Here is a 22,854-nt window from a genome sequence, read left to right on the forward strand (position 1 = left end):
TCAATTTGTTTTAAAGTTGACTTTATCAGAAAATGAGAATGAATTCATGGACTTTGTACCAGATGACATTTGGTAGTGATATTATGGGATATTGTGAATTTTATAAAATGTTGAATTAACTTCAGTTTCACATTTAATGCAAGTTTTCTTTGATCAGGTACCCAGGTAACTGATCTTTAGGATTGACAGGTACCCGGTAGAAGTTTTCTAATCATCTAACTGCTTTACTGATGTACCAGTAGTCTTGAATAGGTTGATGTATGATGATGATATAATTCAGGATGTCTTTGAATAAATTCAGAATAATCCCAAAATAGTGTTTTAGTACAAAAAATCAATGAGCAGTTTGTATTTTCAATGATTTGTGATTTTTTATTTTTAACGTAGCTTTAAAAAATTTCAGTCATATCGCTATGATGTCTGCAATGTGGCAGTTTATAGTGGTGTCTAGCACTGGGGCATCATGCCGCAGACATGTAGCATGATGTCCCACCCAGTCACATTATCCTGACACCAGGCCGACCAGTCCTAACACTAACCTCTTAATGCTGAACACCAAGTGAGGCAACTGTTAGTACCATTTTTTAAGTCTCTGGTATGACTCGGCCGGGGATCGAACCCACGACCTCCCGCATCTGAGGCGGACGCTTTAACCACTAGGCCACCGGAGCGGTTGTAATTTCAATGAATACCGGTAATTTAAATAAATGATTCCTCTCAAATTATATCTGAATAAAACAGTAAATGATTCCATAGACAGAACTTTAAACAGCAAAGAATAATTTTTGTTTACCACAGCCTTGTTTAAAATTTCAAGACACAATAAAATAACCAGGATGTGGGTCACATGTTCACTTCCACAACATTCTGAGTTGGAAGCTGTGGTTGCCCAGTGGTTATCTTAAACCAAAAAGGTGTGGGTTCAAATCCTAGCATCTGACCAGCCTGGGTCAGCTAGCATGGTGTGCCCTTGGGCAAAACATTTTACTCCAATTGCCCCAGCGCTAAATAACCTATGTGTTACTGTGCTATTAAACACCAAACAGGAGAAAAAACGTGAGTTTGTAAATGAGACTAGATCTTGAACTCAGATATCAGTAAGCAACTTATTTATAACTTACAAAAAAAAACCCACCATAATAATAGTCGAGTAGGCCAAACCTCTACCCTCAATTATGGACAAAGGTCAAGCACACAATACAAGTTAAATATACATATCAGTATAAAGAACCAATTTCAAAGAGCTAAAATAAATATCATTCAGCAAGGCTATAATTATAATGTCTCCTGTATATGTACTAAAAGAGAGGTGGTGTTCAGGTTATAATACTTTATGTTTTGCAAATTATATACTTGTAGAACTCACCACAGTACATACATCAGCATTTTTGTTTAGTGTTGGTATGTACCATGTGATTCTGTTACATAAATGCTTTCATCTGTTGAACCTTTGTTTCACAATACAGTATCAGAGTTTAAAACTCCTGGCTGATTGTCCATTGTCTGATGCCTGTCAGTCCAACGCTTTTTTTGTCCATGTCAAGGACACTTTTACATTTTCTTGTGCGGCAATGAGTGTCTGTGTGTGTGTGATTTGAATTTTTAATGTAGCTTTAACAATATTTTAGTCATATTGCTACGATGTCTGCAGTATGGCAGTTTATTTTGGTGTTTAGCATTGGGGCATCATGCTGCAGATGTGTAACATGATGTCCCACCTATCATATTATTCAGACACCAGGCCAACCGGTCCTAACACAAACCTCTTAATGCTGAGTGCCAAGTGAAGTAGCTACTAGGTCCATTTTGATAAGCCTTTGGTATGACTTGACAGGGCTTTAAACCTGCAATCTCCTGCATCCGAGGCAGATGCTCTAACCACTTAGGCCACCAGAGTGTCTAAATAACCATGATAATGTGATGTTATTATATGAATCAAGTTTTGACAAATAGGAAATAGTTATATTTTAAGTTGTTATTAGTTCAGTAAATTCTAATTGCTGTAAGTATACAGAATTTGCTGACTTTCAACTCCTAACCAGGCACAGGTGAGTACCGGTATATCTTGCTTGCCAAAATAATTGTACCTTATTTTCTTTACTGGAAGTCACCTTGACTGTACAAAAGTTTATAAGTGCATTCAAGGATAATAAGTATTTGGAGTCTTTGAAGTACATGCTGACAAGCCAGCAGACAGCTCATCTATTGTCATAGCAACCCATATGTATTGCTTTCCTTTCTCAACTAGATCAAGATGTTTTTGGGTTAGCTGTTTGGATAGTCGACAATATTACTTGTAGTGAATTACTTAAAATGATGATGTATTTGTCTTGAAGGGTATGCTTGAAGTCATGTTCTCTACCATGAAATGCTATGACTTTTTTGACAACTGTGCCTTTAATGAACTGAATAAGGATTTGTATGACATTCTATTTCATGATTTACTTTAATTGGAAAGGGAATGATAAAAATGTTAAAGTATTCAATATTCTAGTTTGTTGGCTAGTGTCTGCTTGGTAAATAGGCTACAGAAAGAACAGAACAGAATTTTAATTTGATGTGAAACTTTCTAAAGGTGGTCATTTAGCACTTTTAATCCAGTAACACCTGCAAATAACAAGCAGAATAATTATAATGCAGCATTAAGTTATGTCAGATGAATAAATTTTTTTTTGCTACAGATGCTTAGTCTGTTATTAAGGTTTTGTTTTAAGATAACAAAGGAAAATTGATAAATTTGGCGATTTTTACATAACTTGTTATTCTTACATAACTGTCTCAGCTTACTGCATAGTACCTGTGTAGAGTTTATGGGATGGCAAGTTGTCCATTGTCTGAGGTCTGTCTGTCTGTCCATTAGCATGTTTGGTATTGCTGCTTCTCCTAAACTAACCTTTAGGATTGCCATGCAATTTTACACATACATTCATCGCAAGGTCTAGTTGGTCCCAAATAAAGATGGTGATGCTCAGACATCCAGTATGACCACCAGAGCAGCCATGTTGAAAATCTTGTCATTGCTACTCCTATTGAATGGACGATCATATCAGCGTTAGTCCTAAATAAAAATGGTGCTCATCAGTTGTATCTACCACAGCAGTCATCTTTAAAATTTTGTTATTGTTAATCCCTGATCAGAAAGTCATATTGCCATGGGTTTTTCACCAGAAGGTTTTTATGATGACTAGTTGCATTTGGGAATACCTTGGTTGTTTCTGTTTTGGATGTGTGTTGGCACAGTAATTTACAGAAAAATCATATATTTTATTTTGCCAGAGTTTTCTCCACAAAAAATAAACTCAACCTTTCAGGACCAGCATGGCTGTTTGTGTGATTGGTTGTCTGTTGGGCAGATGAAAAAATAGTATGATCATTAACTCATGGCCAACAAATTTATTATACTGCCAATTCTATGTCCAGGATAACCTGAATTTTGTCACCAGATGACCTATGAACTTCCCTTTTCTGTTCTTCTGTGCCCAAATAATGAACCTGTAACCATTAACTTGTCTCTGCTATTGCAGCCAGTAAATTGTGCATATTACTGATTTACAACGTCAAAAAATAAGAGAAAATGCTGATTCACATGTCGTTTCCTGTCTGGTCACCATTTAGCATGTCATAATTGATATCATATTGTTACGTGTTTAGGCTCGAATAAGCAGTAACACAGAAAGAGTGAAAACAACAAGCTTTTTAAAATTTAACAAATAATTTATTTTCCTGGAAAATTCTGTAAAAATGAAAAAAGGAGAACTTAAGATTTAAAGAATCAAATCCAAAAATAATCTAAGAATAATCCACGAATTAAATTACAAAAGTCCTAGTAATAAATGTTCTAATAATTTCAAATTCGAATCCGGATGTAAAATCCAAGATGGATGACGATGACGTATGCTGTAGTCAGTACTGTGCTTATCTATATTTCCTTGTAGAAATACAAATAATGCCACTCCGGTATTGGAAATCCAAATTAAACTTGTAAACAATGTCTTTCCAAAATCTGTGCGAGCACTCTTAAAATATTTCCAGAGAATAAAGAATTAATCCTTTTGAAATCCAAATGATCTGAAGATAATTAACTCAAAACCTGGCAACAACAAAGGAAACAACTTGATACCAAGTGTAAAAGCTCGAAAACTGAGAAATCTCTCTCTACACATCACTATTAAAACTAACAAATGCGTAGTTATGGGAAAACCAGAATTGCAAAATCAGAGGGGGGTTAAGTCATGTGATCATGTTTATGTCATGTACACAGAATATGGCCTTGATTAGACCAATAATTTTCTCTTAGAAATAAAAAAAATAAAAAAAGTTGTTTGCATCTTAAATGTAATCCCATCATGACCTTGGAAACAACCAATCATTTTAAAATAAAATAGAACTTTGTTTACTAATTTTGAATCAAGGTCAGAATTTAGATCAGCACCTGATGTTTATGAAAAGAATGATTCAGGTCAACCAAATTTCTTTAAAAAATATCATCTCTGGTGAGTAAATTTTCATTACAATAGCATGTAAGAAAAATATAAAAAAAAATATTTAAAACTGACAAATAAACAATTAAATTATAATAAATATATATTAAATCAGATATACGTAACAATATATATTCATAACTGGGGATTTCATAAATGGACATTCCATCATATTATAATTCTGACTGATGTTTAGAGCTGTACCATGGGATTGAACTTTCCATACTTATACCTGTATGCCTAAATAATAAACCCCAGTCCCAAATATTTGCAATAAAGCCAGTTGCTGTACCAGGGGGAGAAGAAAAGTTTTGTTGACTTTTTTATATTTGTTCCATGAGGAGGGGGTTGCAAGAGATTTTCAGTCTACCATGTTACAGGGTTTGTAAATTTTAGAGAACAGGTAGAAATGGCTGGTTGTTGTGTCAACAGGAAGCATTTGTGAAGGGCAGTGATGAATTAAGCTAGAAATTGAAAAACTGATCAAATTTTTCACATTAATGTTTATCATCTTGCTCAAAAAGAATGTTTCAGCATTATTTTAACCCATTCTAAAATCAGAAAATGTGATTGGTTGTGGTAAATTTAAGCAATATAAACTCATGTTCTCAATGATTCAATGTAATCTTGCCACCCAGGGTTGGATCCAAATTTTGAGTCACATGACCATATTATGTGGTGCATGAAGGGGCTAGTAATAAAAAGATGTTAGAATGAAATTAATGAATCATAAGAGGTCAGATGATTAAAAGCATGAAATTTCTCTATTGTAAAAATAGTTCTTAGAAAGTGCTTCCATCCTGGTCCTTCAAATTCATGACTTGGACCCTCATTGTTCCAGGACTGCACCCTATGGATCCTCAATAACTATCCATGGACTTCCACTTTCTTGAGACCTTGAATTCTGTTGATGCTTGTTTTCCCTTTACAGTTTATAAGAAAAAGAAAACATTGCTACATACAAATAAATAATTTTATACTGATAAAATATAGAAGATAAGGTCAAAATTCAAATAACAGACAGTATTGGAAATAATTATACTCAGTAAAATTTACAATAGCCAAAGTTTTATTAAATTTTCTTCTATATAGTGATTTAGTGCCTGCTACTGGATTTCACTTTTTTCCTCACCTCAACCTCTACTTTTTCTGTAATGACCACCCCCCAATTCTTGGGGACTTAAGTGTCTTAGAGTCCCAGTCATGTCCATTTGATTGGGAAATTGTATGCTCATATCTCCTGTTCGGATCAAAGTTTCTCTAATTACATGAACGGTCAACAGAGATTATGTGTATTCACTAGGTAAATTTTTAATCCTGATGTTGGCCTAATTTTTTGTGTGACTATGTGGTGGAAAAAGTGGAGCTTGACAACAATCTTCCATGCTGTTTTAAAATTAAGGGAATACAGGGGTTCCAACACCATCAATACATTCATTATATCACAGCCCTTTTTATAAAATGTGTATGAATCCCATTGAATTTTGTAAAATATTGTGTTATCATTGCCAATTAATATATTTCATTTTATGTTTTTAATTGCTCAGCCTCTGGAGAACCAGTTATAATGTGATTTCATTAATTTTGTGTTTGAATGCAACAGCCTTATTTTAAGATCCCTCAAACTAATGTGACCTTATTTATAAAAGGATCATTTCTATGGCTTCAATGATCAGTGCTATAAAGAGAGAAGTACTTTACATAGAATTTGCTTGGTGTGTCCCTCTTTTCATTCCCCTTGTCTGCATTGTAACTTGAGTTGAGACCAAACATATAGTTAAGTGTATCTTGGGATGAAAATTTTTTGCAGTATGCCAGAAAAATATTTCACTGTAACCTACTTTCCTGGATGTGATCAACATTTTTTAAAAAACACGGTCAGACTCTTTAACTTGCAGTCATCATACTTTTGAACCTGTTGTTACTAAAGATGTAGTGTGGTGTACACTTTTAAAAGAAGCTGGTATTGTAAGATTTTTCACGATATCACTTTAAAAAATCATGAATCATGCTACACAAGTTGTAAATCCCATATTCTTCTCAATGACAACAATACTTAAGGCAATAGACATAATACCTTCACTGTGTGCTTCAAAATTTATTATTTGTGTAAATTTTGTGAGATGAGAACTAATCATGATAAGCCTACATTGACAAAATCCCTGTGATGTGTCTGCACATGCTTAAAGAGTTATCTCCCCATATTTATATTGGAAGCTGTCCATTTAGGAGATTCTTTATCTCACCCTATATGTTCTTATATAATTCAGAATAATTTCATTGATAAAGGTATCAAGACATTGAGTGTGCAAAATAAGTTTCACTAAAAATAAAAGATGTTCCAGGCAGGCATTAGCAGCAACTTCCATTTTGAGCAGTATTTTGTGATCAAGATATTACATGAGCTTAGCAAAGGACATTTTTTGGACTGTATGTACTCACTTATAAGACGAGTCAAACTGCAAATGCCAAAACCTCATTTGTCATAGCATGATGTGCCAGCAGACCAGAGTATATGTTGTTTGTTCTACTGATTACTACTAACAAACTGCAGACTCAGGTCTGCCGACGTATCATGTGATGGCAGATCTGGGCTTTGTACAGTTTGCAGATTGACTCGAATTGTGAGCAGATATATATGGTATGTTTTGTTCTTTTTAACAAAAAGAGGCTTGTATCGCATATGTGGGTATTACATTGAAAACAATATATTGGAACTCTATTAATCATGCTTTTATTGGTCACTTTTTCAGCCGTACCATTGGCAGAGTCACAATGTCAAAACTAGTGGGGTGGACGATATGGTTCTGCTCCAGAAGATCTCAGAAGGAGCCATTGTGGAAAATCTCAAGAAAAGATTTATGGATGATGTTATATATGTATCCTTGGTAACCATTTTGAAGGGATGACTTCACGACATCATGATATCATTATATAGTCAGTGTTTATGTTCCTATGGATTAATATGTATACATTTCAATTTATGTGTATGGCTATTCAGTGTTTAAACATTTTCATGAATAACACAAAGAGATGTTGAACCTTAAATTGAAACTTCTCTTTCACACTCAGAGTATGGGTAATGTCATTATTTAATGAAATTATAAATGAAGGTAACCTTCAAAAGATTTAATCTGCAGATTGCAACTTAGTTACAATAATAGCATGTCTGTATTGTTGAAATGTAAAATGCAAGTAATTTATTCATAAATTTGTTATAGGCCAAAAAAATTATTGTCTTTTTTGAGTTCTGGAATGTTAAAATCAGCTTAAAAGAAGAAAAGACTTCAGATTTTCAGTTGCTGTATTTGTTGTTTTAAATGAAAATGTCATCTGAAAATTTTATTACCTTTGGGGATTCAGCATTCATTAGTGCCAAGAGAGCATATGTCTAACTCTGTAATTCACGAATCTTATCTGCTATGCAACTTCATCCATTAATGCAAAATTTTTAGACTTTTGTGGTTAATCCCATGTCTTTATTACAATTTGTGTAAATGGTCTTCTGAAGGGTTGGTTCTTGGCTAATTACACTTAATTTAGATAGTGTTGAGGCATGTTGAGGAAGATTCTACTTGACAAGTTCAGTGTTCTTCAAAATTGATGGCTTCTGTTGGGGCATTAAGGGATTTTGGTCTGCATGCATGATTGTCTTATCACTGAAAAGGAAGGGCTTGACAACATGCAAAATTATGCACCTCAGAAACTGAAGATTTGACAGTAATAGTGCTCATCTTAGCATGAGCAGTTTCTATTTTACAATGACACATGTTTACATATTTTTGCAAAAAAAATTTTACTTAGCTTAAATTGCAAAAAAGACGTTAAATTGACTTTTGCTTCTAAGGAAAAAATAGAAGACCTAAGTGTGTGGAATCAGCAGATGGATAATATCCAGAAATGTATAGTAAATCTGCAGATGGTAGAAGCACTTAGTGGTGATGTTGAAGAGTGGGGGAAGAATAGCCTCAGTACACTCCTGGTAGTGATACAAATATTGATTTAGGAATAGAATAAATTAGCGTTGTGTTAGATTGAAGCAGTGGATTTTTTAAGAGGGTTATTTGGTTTGAAAAGTACTATTTATGGTATAAACATAGAATAAAGTGAACTCCTGTATGTGTATGATAAAAGCCATTGTCTGACCTGTTATTTTCGAATGTTGAAATCTATTCTTTATGAAGCTACTAAAGTAACACATTTTGTCTTTGTGTTTGGGAAGCGGTGTACACTTTCGTTATTTAGAGATCTTAGATGATTTGTGTTGAGCCTGCATAAGAGGAAGCCAGGTATAGCAATCACTGCCCTGCAGTGCCACCACCATCATCATCATCATCAATATGGTTTGGTTACATTTTTGCACAAGAGCTCATCACCACACATTTTTTACATGTATAGGCATTCTCTCTTACCAAGAAGCATGAAACTTGGTGAGTAGATATATCTTGATAAGTTCTATATCCACATTGCAGAATGAGGTCTCCATGACCTGTATTTCATGCTTTGGTGACTTTGTTGAATTTTTGGTTTAAAGTTCATTTAATATGTGCAGTTTATGTTCCAATCACGAACCTTGATAATTGGATGCATCTTTATTAGTAATACACCCTTACAACCATATTAGTAGTACACCTTTACAACCAAAGGCCACTGTGACCTACTTGTTATGCTTCACTAACAATGGGTATGTATTCAAGTGTTGCTTTAATGAATACATAGATTATTCCATGCTATTATTAGATACATCTTAGCCTATTCAGAAGTCTGATTCTAGCCAGGTTAGGTGAAAGTAGAAATAAATATGTTTATTAAATGATAAACTTTCTGTAATAATGACTATATATTGTGATTGATTTCCGTTAGAAGGGTTTGTCTGTGTTGTACATTTGAATGAAAACAGAAATTAGATGAGATGACTGCATGCCGAATGGTGTTCATGTGAGGCAACATACATAGTGGTCAGTCAATGAAATTACTGATGTATGAATTATGCAGGCATTACTGGCTGTCACTCCAAGGTTACTCAAAGCCTATTGTTTTCACCCAGTAAAATCTGACTTATTGGAGTGGACATTTACATTACCGTCTTAAGTTAATTATAAGAATCCCTCAAAAATACAAAAGCAACTTTAATCATTGAGTTTTGACACAAAGCCAAGTGAACCTGTGGCATGGACCAGAGTCTATCATCATTTGTCATTTATCATTACTTTGGATTCCATATATCTGATCTGACTTCAGCCAAACTTAATGGGTTTATATCATCAAAATCTCAGACAAGTTTCATAATGAGCAAGCTCTTTGCATATTAATGATATAATCTTGAATCTGATTGGCAGAGCTTGTTGCCAATCTGCATGCCATATTTGTGATTTGACTTTTTTTTAGACCTATAAATGCATTCATCAAGATCTTTGAGTGTTTCAGTAATGAATATGACCGTTCGGTGGCCTAGTGGTTAGAGCATCTGCCTCAGATGTGGAATATCTTGGCTTCGATCCCTGGCCAAGTCATACCAAAGACTTACAAAAATGGTACTAACAGCTACTTAAGAGATTAGTGTTGGGACTGGTCGGCATGGTGTCAGGATAATGTGACTGGGTGGGACATCATGCTACATGTCTGCGACATGATGTCCCAGTGCTAGGCATCACTATAAACTTCCATACTGCAGACATTGTAGCGATATGACTAAAAAATTGTTAAAGCTACATTAAAAATCCAAATCACACCCACACACACAGTAATGAACACAATTTATACTAATTTATGAAGTGATCTTGCATGTAATTGTTTAACACTCTGAAAGCAGAATTCTGATCTTTGAAAAAATTGGAATATGGGGTTATATCATCAGGAGTTTGGACAGTTTCTTTTTAAGTAGAATTAATGCATATTAATAAGGTGATCTTGCATCTGATTGGCTGAGCATGTTACCACTTGTGAAGCCATATTTTTGATCCATGCTTTTTTTTATCAGGAAGTCACGGATGACTTATTTTGAGCAAGTGACTGTGATTATTAATTTTGACTCTATCTTTTTTAATATTTTTTTACCAGGATATAATAAAATAGGTGGAATAAACATGATATAAAAATTGGTTGATAATTTACATCGGTTGTGTTCTTACAGTACATGTACCTGCCTAGTGAAATGGTCAACTGTTAAGTTATGTAACCAGTTGAATGATATCAGGCCCACTTGGACCTCTTGTTATTAGCTTATTTTAGTACCTCATTGTTTATATAAAATAAAAAGAATGTTCCTTTTTTCATTTTTTTTAAACGTATTTATGCCCTGTCATACACAGCTGATAGATAGGTATGTACCAGCTATAAAGTGGTGAAGAAAAGACATTTTACATTTTAAAAGGGTCAAAATTTAAGATGTTAAATCAAAAGAATTGCAAATAAATCTTCAATTAGAAAATGGGCAATCATTTTTTTTTTCAGTATTACTTTTTTTAATTTTCTGCATGATAATTATTTCCAGTGGTTATGGGTGATGACAAAAAGTGTTGTAGAGATGATCAATGTAATGTTTACACTATGGTTACTGAACAGCCAGATGTGTATAATACCTTTTTGGTTGATTACACTTTGGTTACTGAATAGGCATGTGTGTTGAATACCTTGTTTGGTTAATTACACCTTGGTTACTGAATAGCCAGGTGTGTAGAATACTTTGTTTGGTTGATTACCCTTTGGTTACTGAATAACCAGGTGTGTAGAATACTTTGGTTGATTACACTTTGGTTACTAAATAACCAGGTGTGTGAAATATCTTGTTGGGTACAAAATTTTAAGGATGTGATTATTATTATCAATATTGCATGTAGTGTGTGCTCAGCCATTTAACAATGTCATCATCAGCAAGATGCAGAGCCTGCAGTCCACCGGGGAACTTTGTCAGTGGACAGTTGTTCACAATGTGTGACATGGTCTGAAGAGCTCCACAGCAACTGGAAGAGTTAGTGGCCTGACCCCATTGGACAAGGTTGACTGCACAATGACCCTGTTCTGTCCGAAAACAGTTCAGTGTGGTCCACAGATGACATGGAAGGTTGAAACCAGGAGGGCAGACAGATGGCTTAGGGAGTGGTTTACAACATCTGTTGAAGACCGCTTGCCACTTCATGCCAAAGTAGCTGGCAATGGACCTAACCAGTTTGGGTATCTCGAAGTCATGCGATGGTTGCTGAATACTGCATATTCAAAGATCTAAGAAACAATGATCTATCTATGATCACAAAATGACCTCAGTATCATTCACTTGCAACCACATATATAAAAATGTTACAACTTGTTGAAATTTGCCAAGATAAATATCATTTTCTGTAAAATCATGAAATTTGTTGCCAACAGAAAAAAACTGAAATTATATTTTTATTTCAGAAATTATTTATTAGCAATTTTCTCTAGGTGTCAGAGATTGCTTTTTCCTATTTGACAAAAACCATTTCAAAAGACTTTAATTATAGCTATCAGTTTAAGCTGGTTGCATCAAGATTGATATGAAGAATACCACAGAGAGCTCCCATTTACCTTCACAATAGCTAGCGTTAATAATGAAAGTCCATTTTTCATGTACAGGACAATGGTATGGCTCATAGAGATTCAAGCTTGTGGAGTGCTGTAGTTTCAAATAAGATTATAGGAATTGAATTGCTGCTCATTCTTTTGTCTTCCTTAACTGTAGTATAGACCTACATTGGACCCGTGCTTGTGTCAATCAATCCATTCAAAAACTTACCCATCTACACTGATAAAGATGTGGACCAGTACCAAGGGGCAGTAAGTAAACCATTGAAAACATTTTACATCTTCTTTACAGATGGGTTGGATTACTTGAAGAAAGAACTGTATTTAATTTTCCTCATTTTAGCATCAATAGTAGGTTTATTTTGATACCCCATTTGCTTCTCTGTCTTTTCATCCATCTTTCTTTATCTGGTTCACATCATCTAAACCACTAGATGGAAATTAATCAAACACTGTGCAGCACTCACTCACTATAAGGCAGGTATGGTGATGGATACGATTTCTTTATGTGGCAGTCTACTCTATGGGCATCAATATAACTGTAGTTATCGTGTCTCTATGGTGACAGTTTTATAGAGGGTTATAATTTATGACCTTGTTCTTTGGAGTTAGAGGTCAGGTGAATTAAACTCTCATTTGCAGTGACATTTTAAAATATTTTGGACCAAAGTTTTTATTTATGAAGCCTTTACAGGATGTTTATAATGTACATAGGAGATTTTGTAATGGCCTTTGGTTCACATACCCCATGGATGAGGTGGTTGTGGGTTGGGGGTAATATGTAATAAAATGAAGCATAGGGATTTGCATGAGAAATGATGGAAGATGCTCTGATTTTATTGCTGCAAAGCATAGACAGGCAAAGGAAAATACTTTTCCAACTGATTTATCATCAGTCTTAAGGTTTTTGCAATTAGCTCTTTCAATCAGACACTTGTTATCTACAGCCATGAATTTCAAACTCAGTGCCATATTCATCTGGAGGGTAGAACACATCATGGGCCAAAGTAGATCACAATGATTTTGTGCTCTGGAGATTATGTTATATTTTTGCATCTAGCTCAATTTCTTTAAAGCCATTGTCTGTACATTCATGATTTATGATGGACATATTCATCTTAGACTCAAATGCTTAACATGTGTCTAATGAGTATGTTATGTTTTGGTGCCTTGCTTAGATTCTCAGGCATTGTTGTTTGTACAGACATGAAAATCGATGGATGTACTGATTGTGGATGGTACTACTTACCACAGGTCAAAGTAAGTCACAGTGACTTTGTGCTAAAGTAATTGCTTTTTAGTGTTGTTATTTAGCTTAGTTTCTTTGACACTGTTTGTATGTACGATAATGATATTTGATGAGTTGTATTGATCTTGGAGGGTGCTGCTCACCATATTCAAAAATATATATGTGATCAACTTGTTTACTTTGATGGATGCTTTCATATTGGTGGTCATAGTGACATAATTTTCAGCTCCAGGCCTTAATTTACATTTTTTTATTTAGCTTTGTTTTTCAGACATTGTTTTATTTACAGTCATGAAACTTGATGGTTGATTTCATACTGCAAAAGCAGGTCACAATAACCTAGTTTTTATGCTTTTATGACTTTTTATAATTTTTATGCCACAGCAGAGCAATTGACATGTAGTATTCTGCATAATTCTTGTTTTATATTGTATGGAGCACAAATTTTACTCAGATATATAGAGTACTCTGATAACTTAAATGATGTCATAGCTGATCTCTCTCTTTTCCATTTTTCAATGATAACAGAGGTGCAATAATAGTATATATTATGCAAACACTGTGCTATCAAGACCCCAGTGTTTGATGTATAGAAACTTACTAGTCATGAACTCGGTGCTGCAACCCCTCACAATGAGGTACCTCAGTATAATTCAGGTATTGGGATCAGAAATTGTGGGTAGGAACTTGGCAAGCAGGCATTCAGCAAAGCCTCATTTCTGCCAAAAATGCTGACCCCTGTGTGGGATTTCTTTATCCCACACCAGTGTATATAATGAATTCTATTATTCCCAATGTGAGACTTTCAGTTCTTCATTTTTTTATGGGGTACTAAACCAGTTTTGAAAAATCTGGCTCAGGTACAGTATGGACTCAACAGAGCAAGATCATTTTGCTTATTACAGTAGTAATGTCACAATTGACCAGTTGGTTTAGGAAAAATCAGATTGTAATTTCTGAGTTTTAAAAATAAAAGCTTATGCACAAGAATAGCAAGGGAGTGCATTAAATTCATCTCATAGTACCTGAATAAAGCCAGCATGGTGTTGCCCTGTGGTAATTCAGTTATGGGCAAGATCTTAATTTTCTGATTAGCCATAACTTTGAAAATTAGTATAATAACTTAGAATGTGACAATGATTAGTCGCAACAGTGAAAATTAGTATAATAGCTTAGAATGTAACAATGATTAGTCACAACAGTGAAAATTAGTATATTAGCTTAGAATGTAGTAATGATTGCCATATGCATTTGTGTATGTCATTTTGAACTGTAAATGGCATAGACCACGATCTTTCATCAGATAATGTGCTGGCAAACTGCAAAAACCCAAATCTGATACAACAGCAGATCTGTGTCTGTGCAGTTTTCAGTTAGACTCAGCTTATAAATGAGTATACGGTAATTCATTGATGACAAGTTAAAACACTAGAGTTTTCCATTAAAGACCAATTGGCTAAGAGTCCCTCTCTGGAAATAATAGGCCCCCTTTCCCAATCCATCAATTTAAGTACCCAAAATATCTTGTTTTTGACCTTGAAAATAAATCAATTCAAGGCAATTTGAGGGATCTCACCTTGTTAATTTTTTTTTAAATGAGGGATGGATTTATCATGAAATAAATCTTTCATGTATGAAGATTGTCCAAAATTGTGTAGGCTTATCACCAAACCTATCATGGGAAAATTCTGGTACCTTATATACTTGCTTACAAGTTGAGCCCAACAGCAAACTGCACTAGTCCATGTCTGCCATAGCATAATTTGCCATCAGATTTAGGTCTATGTGGTTTGTTAGGAGTAATCAGTAAAACAAATAGCAGAGATCCTGATCTGCTGGTTTATTATACTACAGCAGATCAGAGTGATGTTCTATGTTGTTTACAGTTTGACTTATAAGTAAGTACAGATGGTATATTTTCCCTCAATCAAAGATAAAAGTTATCTTTATATAAATTATTAAAACAGATACAAGGATGTTGCATAAAAACACTTTTCTCATTCACTCCAATGACAGTCATTGTTTTGATCTTTGTTGAAAATGATATGTTGGGGCAAAAGATAACAGGCTTGTTTGCAAACTTGTACATGAGGCATCTTTGCTACAATAACTACAGTAACTGATTTAGCCTTTATTTATGCTGTTCATATTAGATAAAGTTGTCTACAGGATATGTTTATTGTTATATGAATTAATATATTTTTGTTTGTGTTGGTTTGATTTCATCTTTTGTGGCACATAAAAACAGGTAGTTTATTTAGTGCTGAGGCAAGTGGAGTAATGTGCCTTGCCCAAGGATACACCATGATAGTCAACCCAGGCTGATCTGATGGAAGGATTTAAACCCATATCCTCCACTGTGCTAACCACTATTCAAATGCAGCTCCTGTCTCCATTTTCACCCCTTACAAAAGATATGAGGGTACATTGGGCCTATTCTACACTCCTGAGCCCACAGGGGGACTTTATTTTTGGGGGTATCAGCTTATGTGGTTTTGAAAAAATGACTCATTCCTTGATATTTTAATGCATAGATTGAGGGGTAGGGGGCCTTGTTGCTTCCAAAAAAGGAACTTTGTTTATTGGGTCTTTTAATTCAAAGTTTGTTGCAACTTTACATTTCTCTCAAATTTTTACCAAGATAAAAATGATAAATTTACAATTTCAGAATAGTCTTGTATTTTCAAAACCATAAATTAATACTGATATTTGCTATCAGTAACAGCTCTGTGTGACATGAATGTAACTCTGATTCCATGATTTTTACATTTTTTCAGGCCCAGTATGAAAACCCTCCCCATGTATATGCCTTGACAGACAATATGTACAGGAACATGATAATAGACATGGAGAACCAGTGTGTCATCATCAGGTAAGTGAAATATTTTTGTCTCTCTACAAGCCAGACTTCCTCTGATCATCCAGATGATATGTCTTGGACTTAAAACTGGTTATTGAGTTATCATGTCTGTTTTACAGTCTGTCTATCTGGACGTTCAGATATTATATGTCTAAATTGTCCAGGTCATTGAGAATCACATCCATCTAAGAAATTTCCTCTGGACAGTAACTTTCATGTCATTTGGTCCACCAGTCAGGCTTTCTCAGGCCACTGAGATATCATCTCTGTCATAATTCACTGAACAATTGAGATGTTATGCCAGTCTCTTAGACATCTTTGAGTCAGTGAGATGTTATGTCCATCAAAGAAAAACTTGAACTTTCTTAATGAATACATTTTGTATAATAAATGTTGATTCAGTGTTTCAGTGCTTTACATTTTTAGCTTTAATTTAAATTTAGTTTTATATACCTATTAGAGAATTTAACAGCTTTACATTTAATCTTGTCTTGTTAAGAATACATGTTTTACTATTCTTGGAGGTTTTTTCCTGGAGATCATAGCAGTTTTTAACATTTATATTTTTCCAACCTGTTATTTAAAGCTGTACTGTCTGGATTTTGATGCTGTGCATTAAAACCATATTCATACATATATATTGCAGGCCAACATGGATTTATGATATACTGAAAATATTGACGCAAAGATTATCATCCAATGAAAATCCTTGCATCTTTAAGTTGTAATTGGCATATGTAAGAAGGAATGGATTAAGTTTCCATCATTTTCAGGCGTATGTGTCACAGCGTCAACTTGGTGTTAAGAGAAGGTCTTGTACTTTCTTCCGAGATGAAAAAGTTTCTAGAAGGGATTAACATTTAGAGTCACTGCAGTGTTAAAGAAAGACTTAATAACCCCCAAGATGTACTGCATGAATGACATTGGAATTTTATGGTCATCTGACAATCCACAAAGATGTATGACATTTGATGTGATTTTCATTTTCTTGCAGTGATAATAAATTAGAAAAAATACAGATTCAGATCTAGTACTTATTTTATACTTGCGTGCATATAAATCAAGAATTAAGCACAAAGTAACTGTGCCTGTGAGTCAATGTTAGAGAAGGTAGGGCATACTGTGAATGCCTAGGCTGGTGAAGAAATTTATCCCCACATATGTGAAGACCTGACAAGGGTTGGGATCCAACTTCTCATATATATATTTTATGTGTGTGTGTGTGTGTGTGTGTGTGTGTGTTCATCTGTATGGTTTTTACTGATTTCAGTCAGTACACAGTAATCTCTGTTTCTCTAACATTTGCCCACCATCTTATGTGGTTACTTCACAGTTGCTTACAGATGTACAAATAGTTTACATAGTTGTTTATATATGTACATGGATCTTGTTGGTTGTGTATAGACAATCGGAGGGGAAAACACCAGTAACATATGAGCATGAAATAAGAACAAGATCTGAATTATTTTTTTAAAATGAATTTATTATTACAATCAAACCTGTCACTAACAGTCACTCATGGGAAAAGGTAAAGCTGGCCATTGCACACAGGTAACTGCTGTACATAAGTTCTCCTTTTAATATTAGGTTTTTAACAAGCACCATGCATGGAATGTTTTCATCATCATCATCATCATCTTCATCTTCATCTTCTTCATCTTCATCATCATCATCATCATCATCATCATCATCATCATCTTACATATGAAGCTTGTTTGTTCCATGTTTATGTTCCACACAAGATTAATGTATCCTGCTCACTTTAATCCATCCTACACAGGAAATCATCACTGCCTTAAATGTATGCACCAATCTTGGTTTATTCACACTATAAAACAATATCTGGATTACTCAGCTCAAAAGACAGTCATCTTGTGTGAGAAGGATGTGATGAACAGAAAATCAAAATAAAATATACAGTGTATTCAGTTAAAAGTTAAATACATTGTGTATTCAGTTACAAGTTAAATACATAGTGTATTCAGTTACAAGTTAAATACAGTGTATTCAGTTACAAGTTAATATATAGTATATTCAGTTATAAGTTAAAAACCTAGTGTATTCAGTTATAAGTTAAATACATAGTGTATTCAGTCACAAGTTAAATACATAGTGTGTTCAGTTACAAGTTAAATACATAGTATATTCAGTTACAAGTTAAATACATAGTATTCAGTTACAAGTTAAATACATAATGTATTCAGTTACAAGTTAAATACATAGTGTATTCAGTTACAAGTTAATATAGTGTATTCAGTTACAAGTTAATATATAGTGTATTCAGTTACAAGTTAAGTACATAGTGTATTCAGTTACAAGTCAATCATGTGTGTTCTGTTTTTACCAGTTAAATTTATATTGTATTTAGTTACAAGTTAAATATACATTTTATTTAGATACAAGTCAAATATACAGTATGTTCATTTACAACTTAAATATACATTGTATTTAGTTACAAATTAAATATACAGTAATCAGCTACAAGATTAACATGCAGTGTGTTCAGTTACAAGTTAAATATACATTTTATTTAGTTACAAGTTAAATATACAGTGAATTCAGTGACAAGTTAAATACACACTGTGTTAAGTTACAAGTTCAATATACATTGTTTTTAGTTACAAGTTAAATATATAGTGTATTCAGTTACAAGTTAACTCATTAACCCCTGATGCCATGTTTACGCGTCAGGAGGTATTAGCATATTGCCGAGCTCTGTAGCATCAAGGTCATGTATGATACACAAAAGTGGGTGGTATTATAGAAAGGTAGACAAATGTAGCTCTGCAATCATACCAGATAATCTGGATGTTCTACAAAATACAGAGGGAAAAACCTAATTTTTTGGACCCGATTGTCTTCCACCCAAAATTCGCCCATGGTTGGAATCCGATTTTGTGTCTGGATTTTAGACTTTTGGCTTCAGATCTAAGGCAGGCCGGTCTGAACTGCACACAGACAGGTGAACCTTTGCAAAAAGTAGGATAAGATGGGCATTTGGAATAAAGAGTGGTCTTTATACGAAAATGATGGGTGTGTTAAGCAAAAAAAAAAAACAGAACTCAACTTTTACCCTTCTGCTCATGTGCGAGCGAAATAGCCAATGAAAAACAATGTTTCTAACACAACTAGGCATTAGGTTAATGGGAAATCTCTTGGAAGTCGATGTATTAGGATCTATTCAGAAATAGCCCCCAAAATGTGTTTCCTGCTCACATTTCAGGCAAAAATGACAAAAACCTCCAGAGATTAATGAGTTAAATATACATTATATTCAGTTACAAGTTACAGTGTATTAATTTACATATTAAATATACATTGTATTTAGTTACAAGTTAAATATACAGTGTCTTCAGTTTATATATTACTTATGAATATAATTATACATGCTGTATTATCACTTTTTTGTGAGATATTACAAACTTGGTATACTTATCTAGATTTATTATCTTATATACTTACTTAAAAGTCAAGATCAACTCCAATCAACATAGATCCTAATCTGGCATCACATGTTGCACTGGCAAGTCAGGATCTAAGTTGTTTGTTCTACTGATTACTTCTAGCAAACTGCATAGACCTAGATCTGCTGACCGATCTGGGGCTATGCAATATGTGGTTTAGATTTGACTTGTAAGCATGTATATATCGAATGTATTTAAAATGTTATCAACTAAATATTAATATCTAATGTTGAAATTAATGATGGAATATTCCTCTAAATTAATAAACCTTGTTCTGCAGAGTTCAAGTGATTAAATATTTAATGAAAATGCAGTAAATCACAACAGCAATTTGCTGTATTTTCTAGGGTACATATATCCACAGACAAGTGGTATATTAATAGGACAAGTGATTTTTCCCAAGTTACTTATCTGTGTCATATTGATCTATAATTGGTTGCTTAGTCATGAACTGACCTTAAAAATGTATTCAGTCATTGGCACACATCAGTTAGTCTCTCAAAACTTCCTTTGAGGGCAAAGAGATGGCTGTCTATCCTTCTGTTAAACTACCTCAGGTCAGTTAAATTTAATGCTGAAACTTGCACATGACAGTGACATATCACATCTGTCTTACCTATCAAAAATTCCTTGGTCAGTGTGACATCATCTATTTTTCTATCCTCAGGTCAGTGGGATATCAGGCCCATGTGACATCATCCAAAGGTCATTGGGATATTATCAGGCCTATTAGTACAGCAATCCTTCTTTCTCTCTTATAGTGAGCCACAGTAGTTGGTTTTGTGTCGGACTCGTAATCCATGAGTCATGGGTTTAATACCCACCCAGGCAAGCTCAGGTCTTCTGCCTCGATACGTCCATGGAAAAGACATTTAGCTCCCATTTCCTCAGAATTATAGAGACACTAATCTGTCAAAAGTTCCATTAAAACCAGTATGAAAAAACCCAACAAAAATGTATGTTTCATACTACTGAAAACCCTGTTGTCTTTACAAGTTTAAATTATCAGCTCATGAAACAAGATATTCCTTTATTGCTGATGAAAATACCACATATACTCACTCATAAGTCAAGTCCAACTGCAAACTGAACAAACCCAGATTGATGTTGCATAATGCACTGGCAGGTCTGGGTCTGTGCTGTTTGTTAGGTGTAATCAGGAGAACAAACAACATAGACCCTGATCTGCAGGCACATTAATATATGTCAGATCAGGATCTATTTTGTTTGCAGTTAGACTTGACTTATAAGTGAGAATAGATGGTAATGCAATATGTGTTGCATTTTTGTAAGACTGATTGCTAGCAAGTTAAAAATATTTTCTTGTGGAGAGAATTGAATGCCATTATGTAAGACACATAAAAAATGATAGCAAATATGTTGATCAAGAAAGTTAGTGGATTATTTTTTACGATAGCTCAGCAGATTTATAATGACATGGTTGCAGGATGCAATGTTCATTTTAGGCAAGATGATAAACTTTTATAATCATCCTGTTGCATTGAGAAGACTTGTGGTTGGCAGCTGATAGGCATCTTTGTTATGTACATGCTGGTGGATTTAAAAAAATATTGTCTTAGAAATTTAAACATATTTACGTGATTTTTATCTTGCCTATGTGTTTGTGTGCTTGGATTTTTAAGGTAGCTTTACAAATTTTAGTCATATCGCTACAATTCTACAGTGTTGCAGTTTATAGTGATGTCTGGCACTGGGGCATCATGCTGCAGACATGTAGCATCATGTCCCACTCAGTCACATTATCCTGACACCAGGCCAGCCAATCCTAACATTAACCTCTTTATCCTGAGTGCTAATCGAGGCAGCTGTTAGTACCATTTTTATAAGTCTGTGGTATGACTTGGCTGGGGGTTCAAACCTGCAGCCTCCTGCATCCAAAGCCGATACTCTAACCACTTAGGCCACTGGAGCAGCCTTAGCATAGGCAAGACATAAGTATCACTGATTTTACTGGCAATGCCAGTGACAACATCAATGTTGATTAGGGTTTTTCTGTATGTTCACCAAAGTACCAAAGCCTAAGAGAGTAGCTAACATACTAACGTTTTATTTTGGAAACTCTGCTCTTTCATATCCCTGCACCCACACACCCCTTCTGATTTGCATGCAGAGGCAAGATCATTTGAAAATCATGACTTGAGTTTATAGTTAAATGTTTTTTTGTAAGGTTGTATGTCTGAAACCCAAGGAAAAATTAATTGGGATGTAAAATCAGTAAACTCTTTCTTTTATATCCATGTACCCATACCCTTCCTCTGACCTTCAGGCATGTTCAAGGTCATTTTAGAAGTGACAAAAACAATTGGTATCAGACAGGAACAGGTGAGACATATAATTCCTTGGAATTTTTTGTTCTTTTTAATGACTATGTGCATATGCCTAGCTAGTTTTACCTATCAGGCTCTTATGCAAGGAATTTGCATTATGTATATTTCACTTATATTGTGTGCTTGACCTTTGTCCATGACTGAGGATAGAATTTTATGTGTACCTGAGTTTTGTCATGATTGATAAGTGAGTATATATGGTAGGCCCTGTAAAAAAGAAGAATCTTTTTTCATGCTTCACTACAAATATAATGTTACCCATGCAAATTCATTTATTTTCCAGTTAAGTAATATTTAGGTCCGTTTTTGGGTACTGTTGTTTGGCATTTGTAGTCATTTAGCACATTTTTAGTGGTTTCTGTCCTTTTTAGTGGAGAAAGTGGTGCAGGGAAGACAGTTGCAGCCAAATACATAATGAGCTACATATCCAAAGTGTCAGGTGGAGGACCTACTGTACAGGTAAATATGAGTTTGTAAAGAACACTTATCCAGTGTCAGGTGGAGAACCTTCTCTACAGGTAAATGTATGTTTGTAAAGAATTCACATGTAATTGAGTTATTGGTGCCTAGATAGAGCAAAAGTAATATACAGTGCTTTCACTCACTTTGAGCATGGGTTCAGTCTTTGGAGCTGACATGGACAAGGGCTTGTGCATATATAAATTAAAATTTGGTCACTTAAACTAGCTCCCTGTTATTTTGTTGAGATAGACTTTGATATTTTTTCATTAATATACTTCTCTTATTTGTCAGCAAATGTGACATGCAGGCTGTTTTAACAGCAATAATACAATACCTGCTAATACCTGAAGAGCTGTAGTGTTGGATATGTATACCTTCCTTCTTCAGAATGCTAAGTCCCCATTAGATGCTAAGTCCCCAGTTGATGCTAAGTCCCCAGTTGATGCTA

At 34.4% G+C, this 22,854-nt stretch overlaps 1 protein-coding gene across 3 annotated transcripts in view; it reads left to right on the top strand.

Moving 5' to 3' along the window:
* LOC149801784 (unconventional myosin-Ie-like) overlaps window positions 1-22,854 on the top strand; it is a 149,003-nt gene that overhangs the window by 31,408 nt on the left and 94,741 nt on the right. For all 3 annotated transcript variants that reach the window (XM_089956128.1, XM_089956130.1, XM_089956129.1), the window contains exons 2-5: window positions 7,235-7,360; window positions 12,186-12,275; window positions 16,050-16,144; window positions 22,316-22,403. In XM_089956128.1, the coding sequence (XP_089812254.1) occupies window positions 7,235-7,360; window positions 12,186-12,275; window positions 16,050-16,144; window positions 22,316-22,403 (399 nt within the window). The remainder of the gene's footprint in view (window positions 1-7,234; window positions 7,361-12,185; window positions 12,276-16,049; window positions 16,145-22,315; window positions 22,404-22,854) is intronic.

The sequence above is a fragment of the Sinohyriopsis cumingii genome, chromosome 4, assembly GCF_028554795.1.
Source record: "Sinohyriopsis cumingii isolate HCF-2022 chromosome 4, ASM2855479v2, whole genome shotgun sequence".
Lineage (NCBI taxonomy): Eukaryota > Metazoa > Mollusca > Bivalvia > Unionida > Unionidae > Sinohyriopsis > Sinohyriopsis cumingii.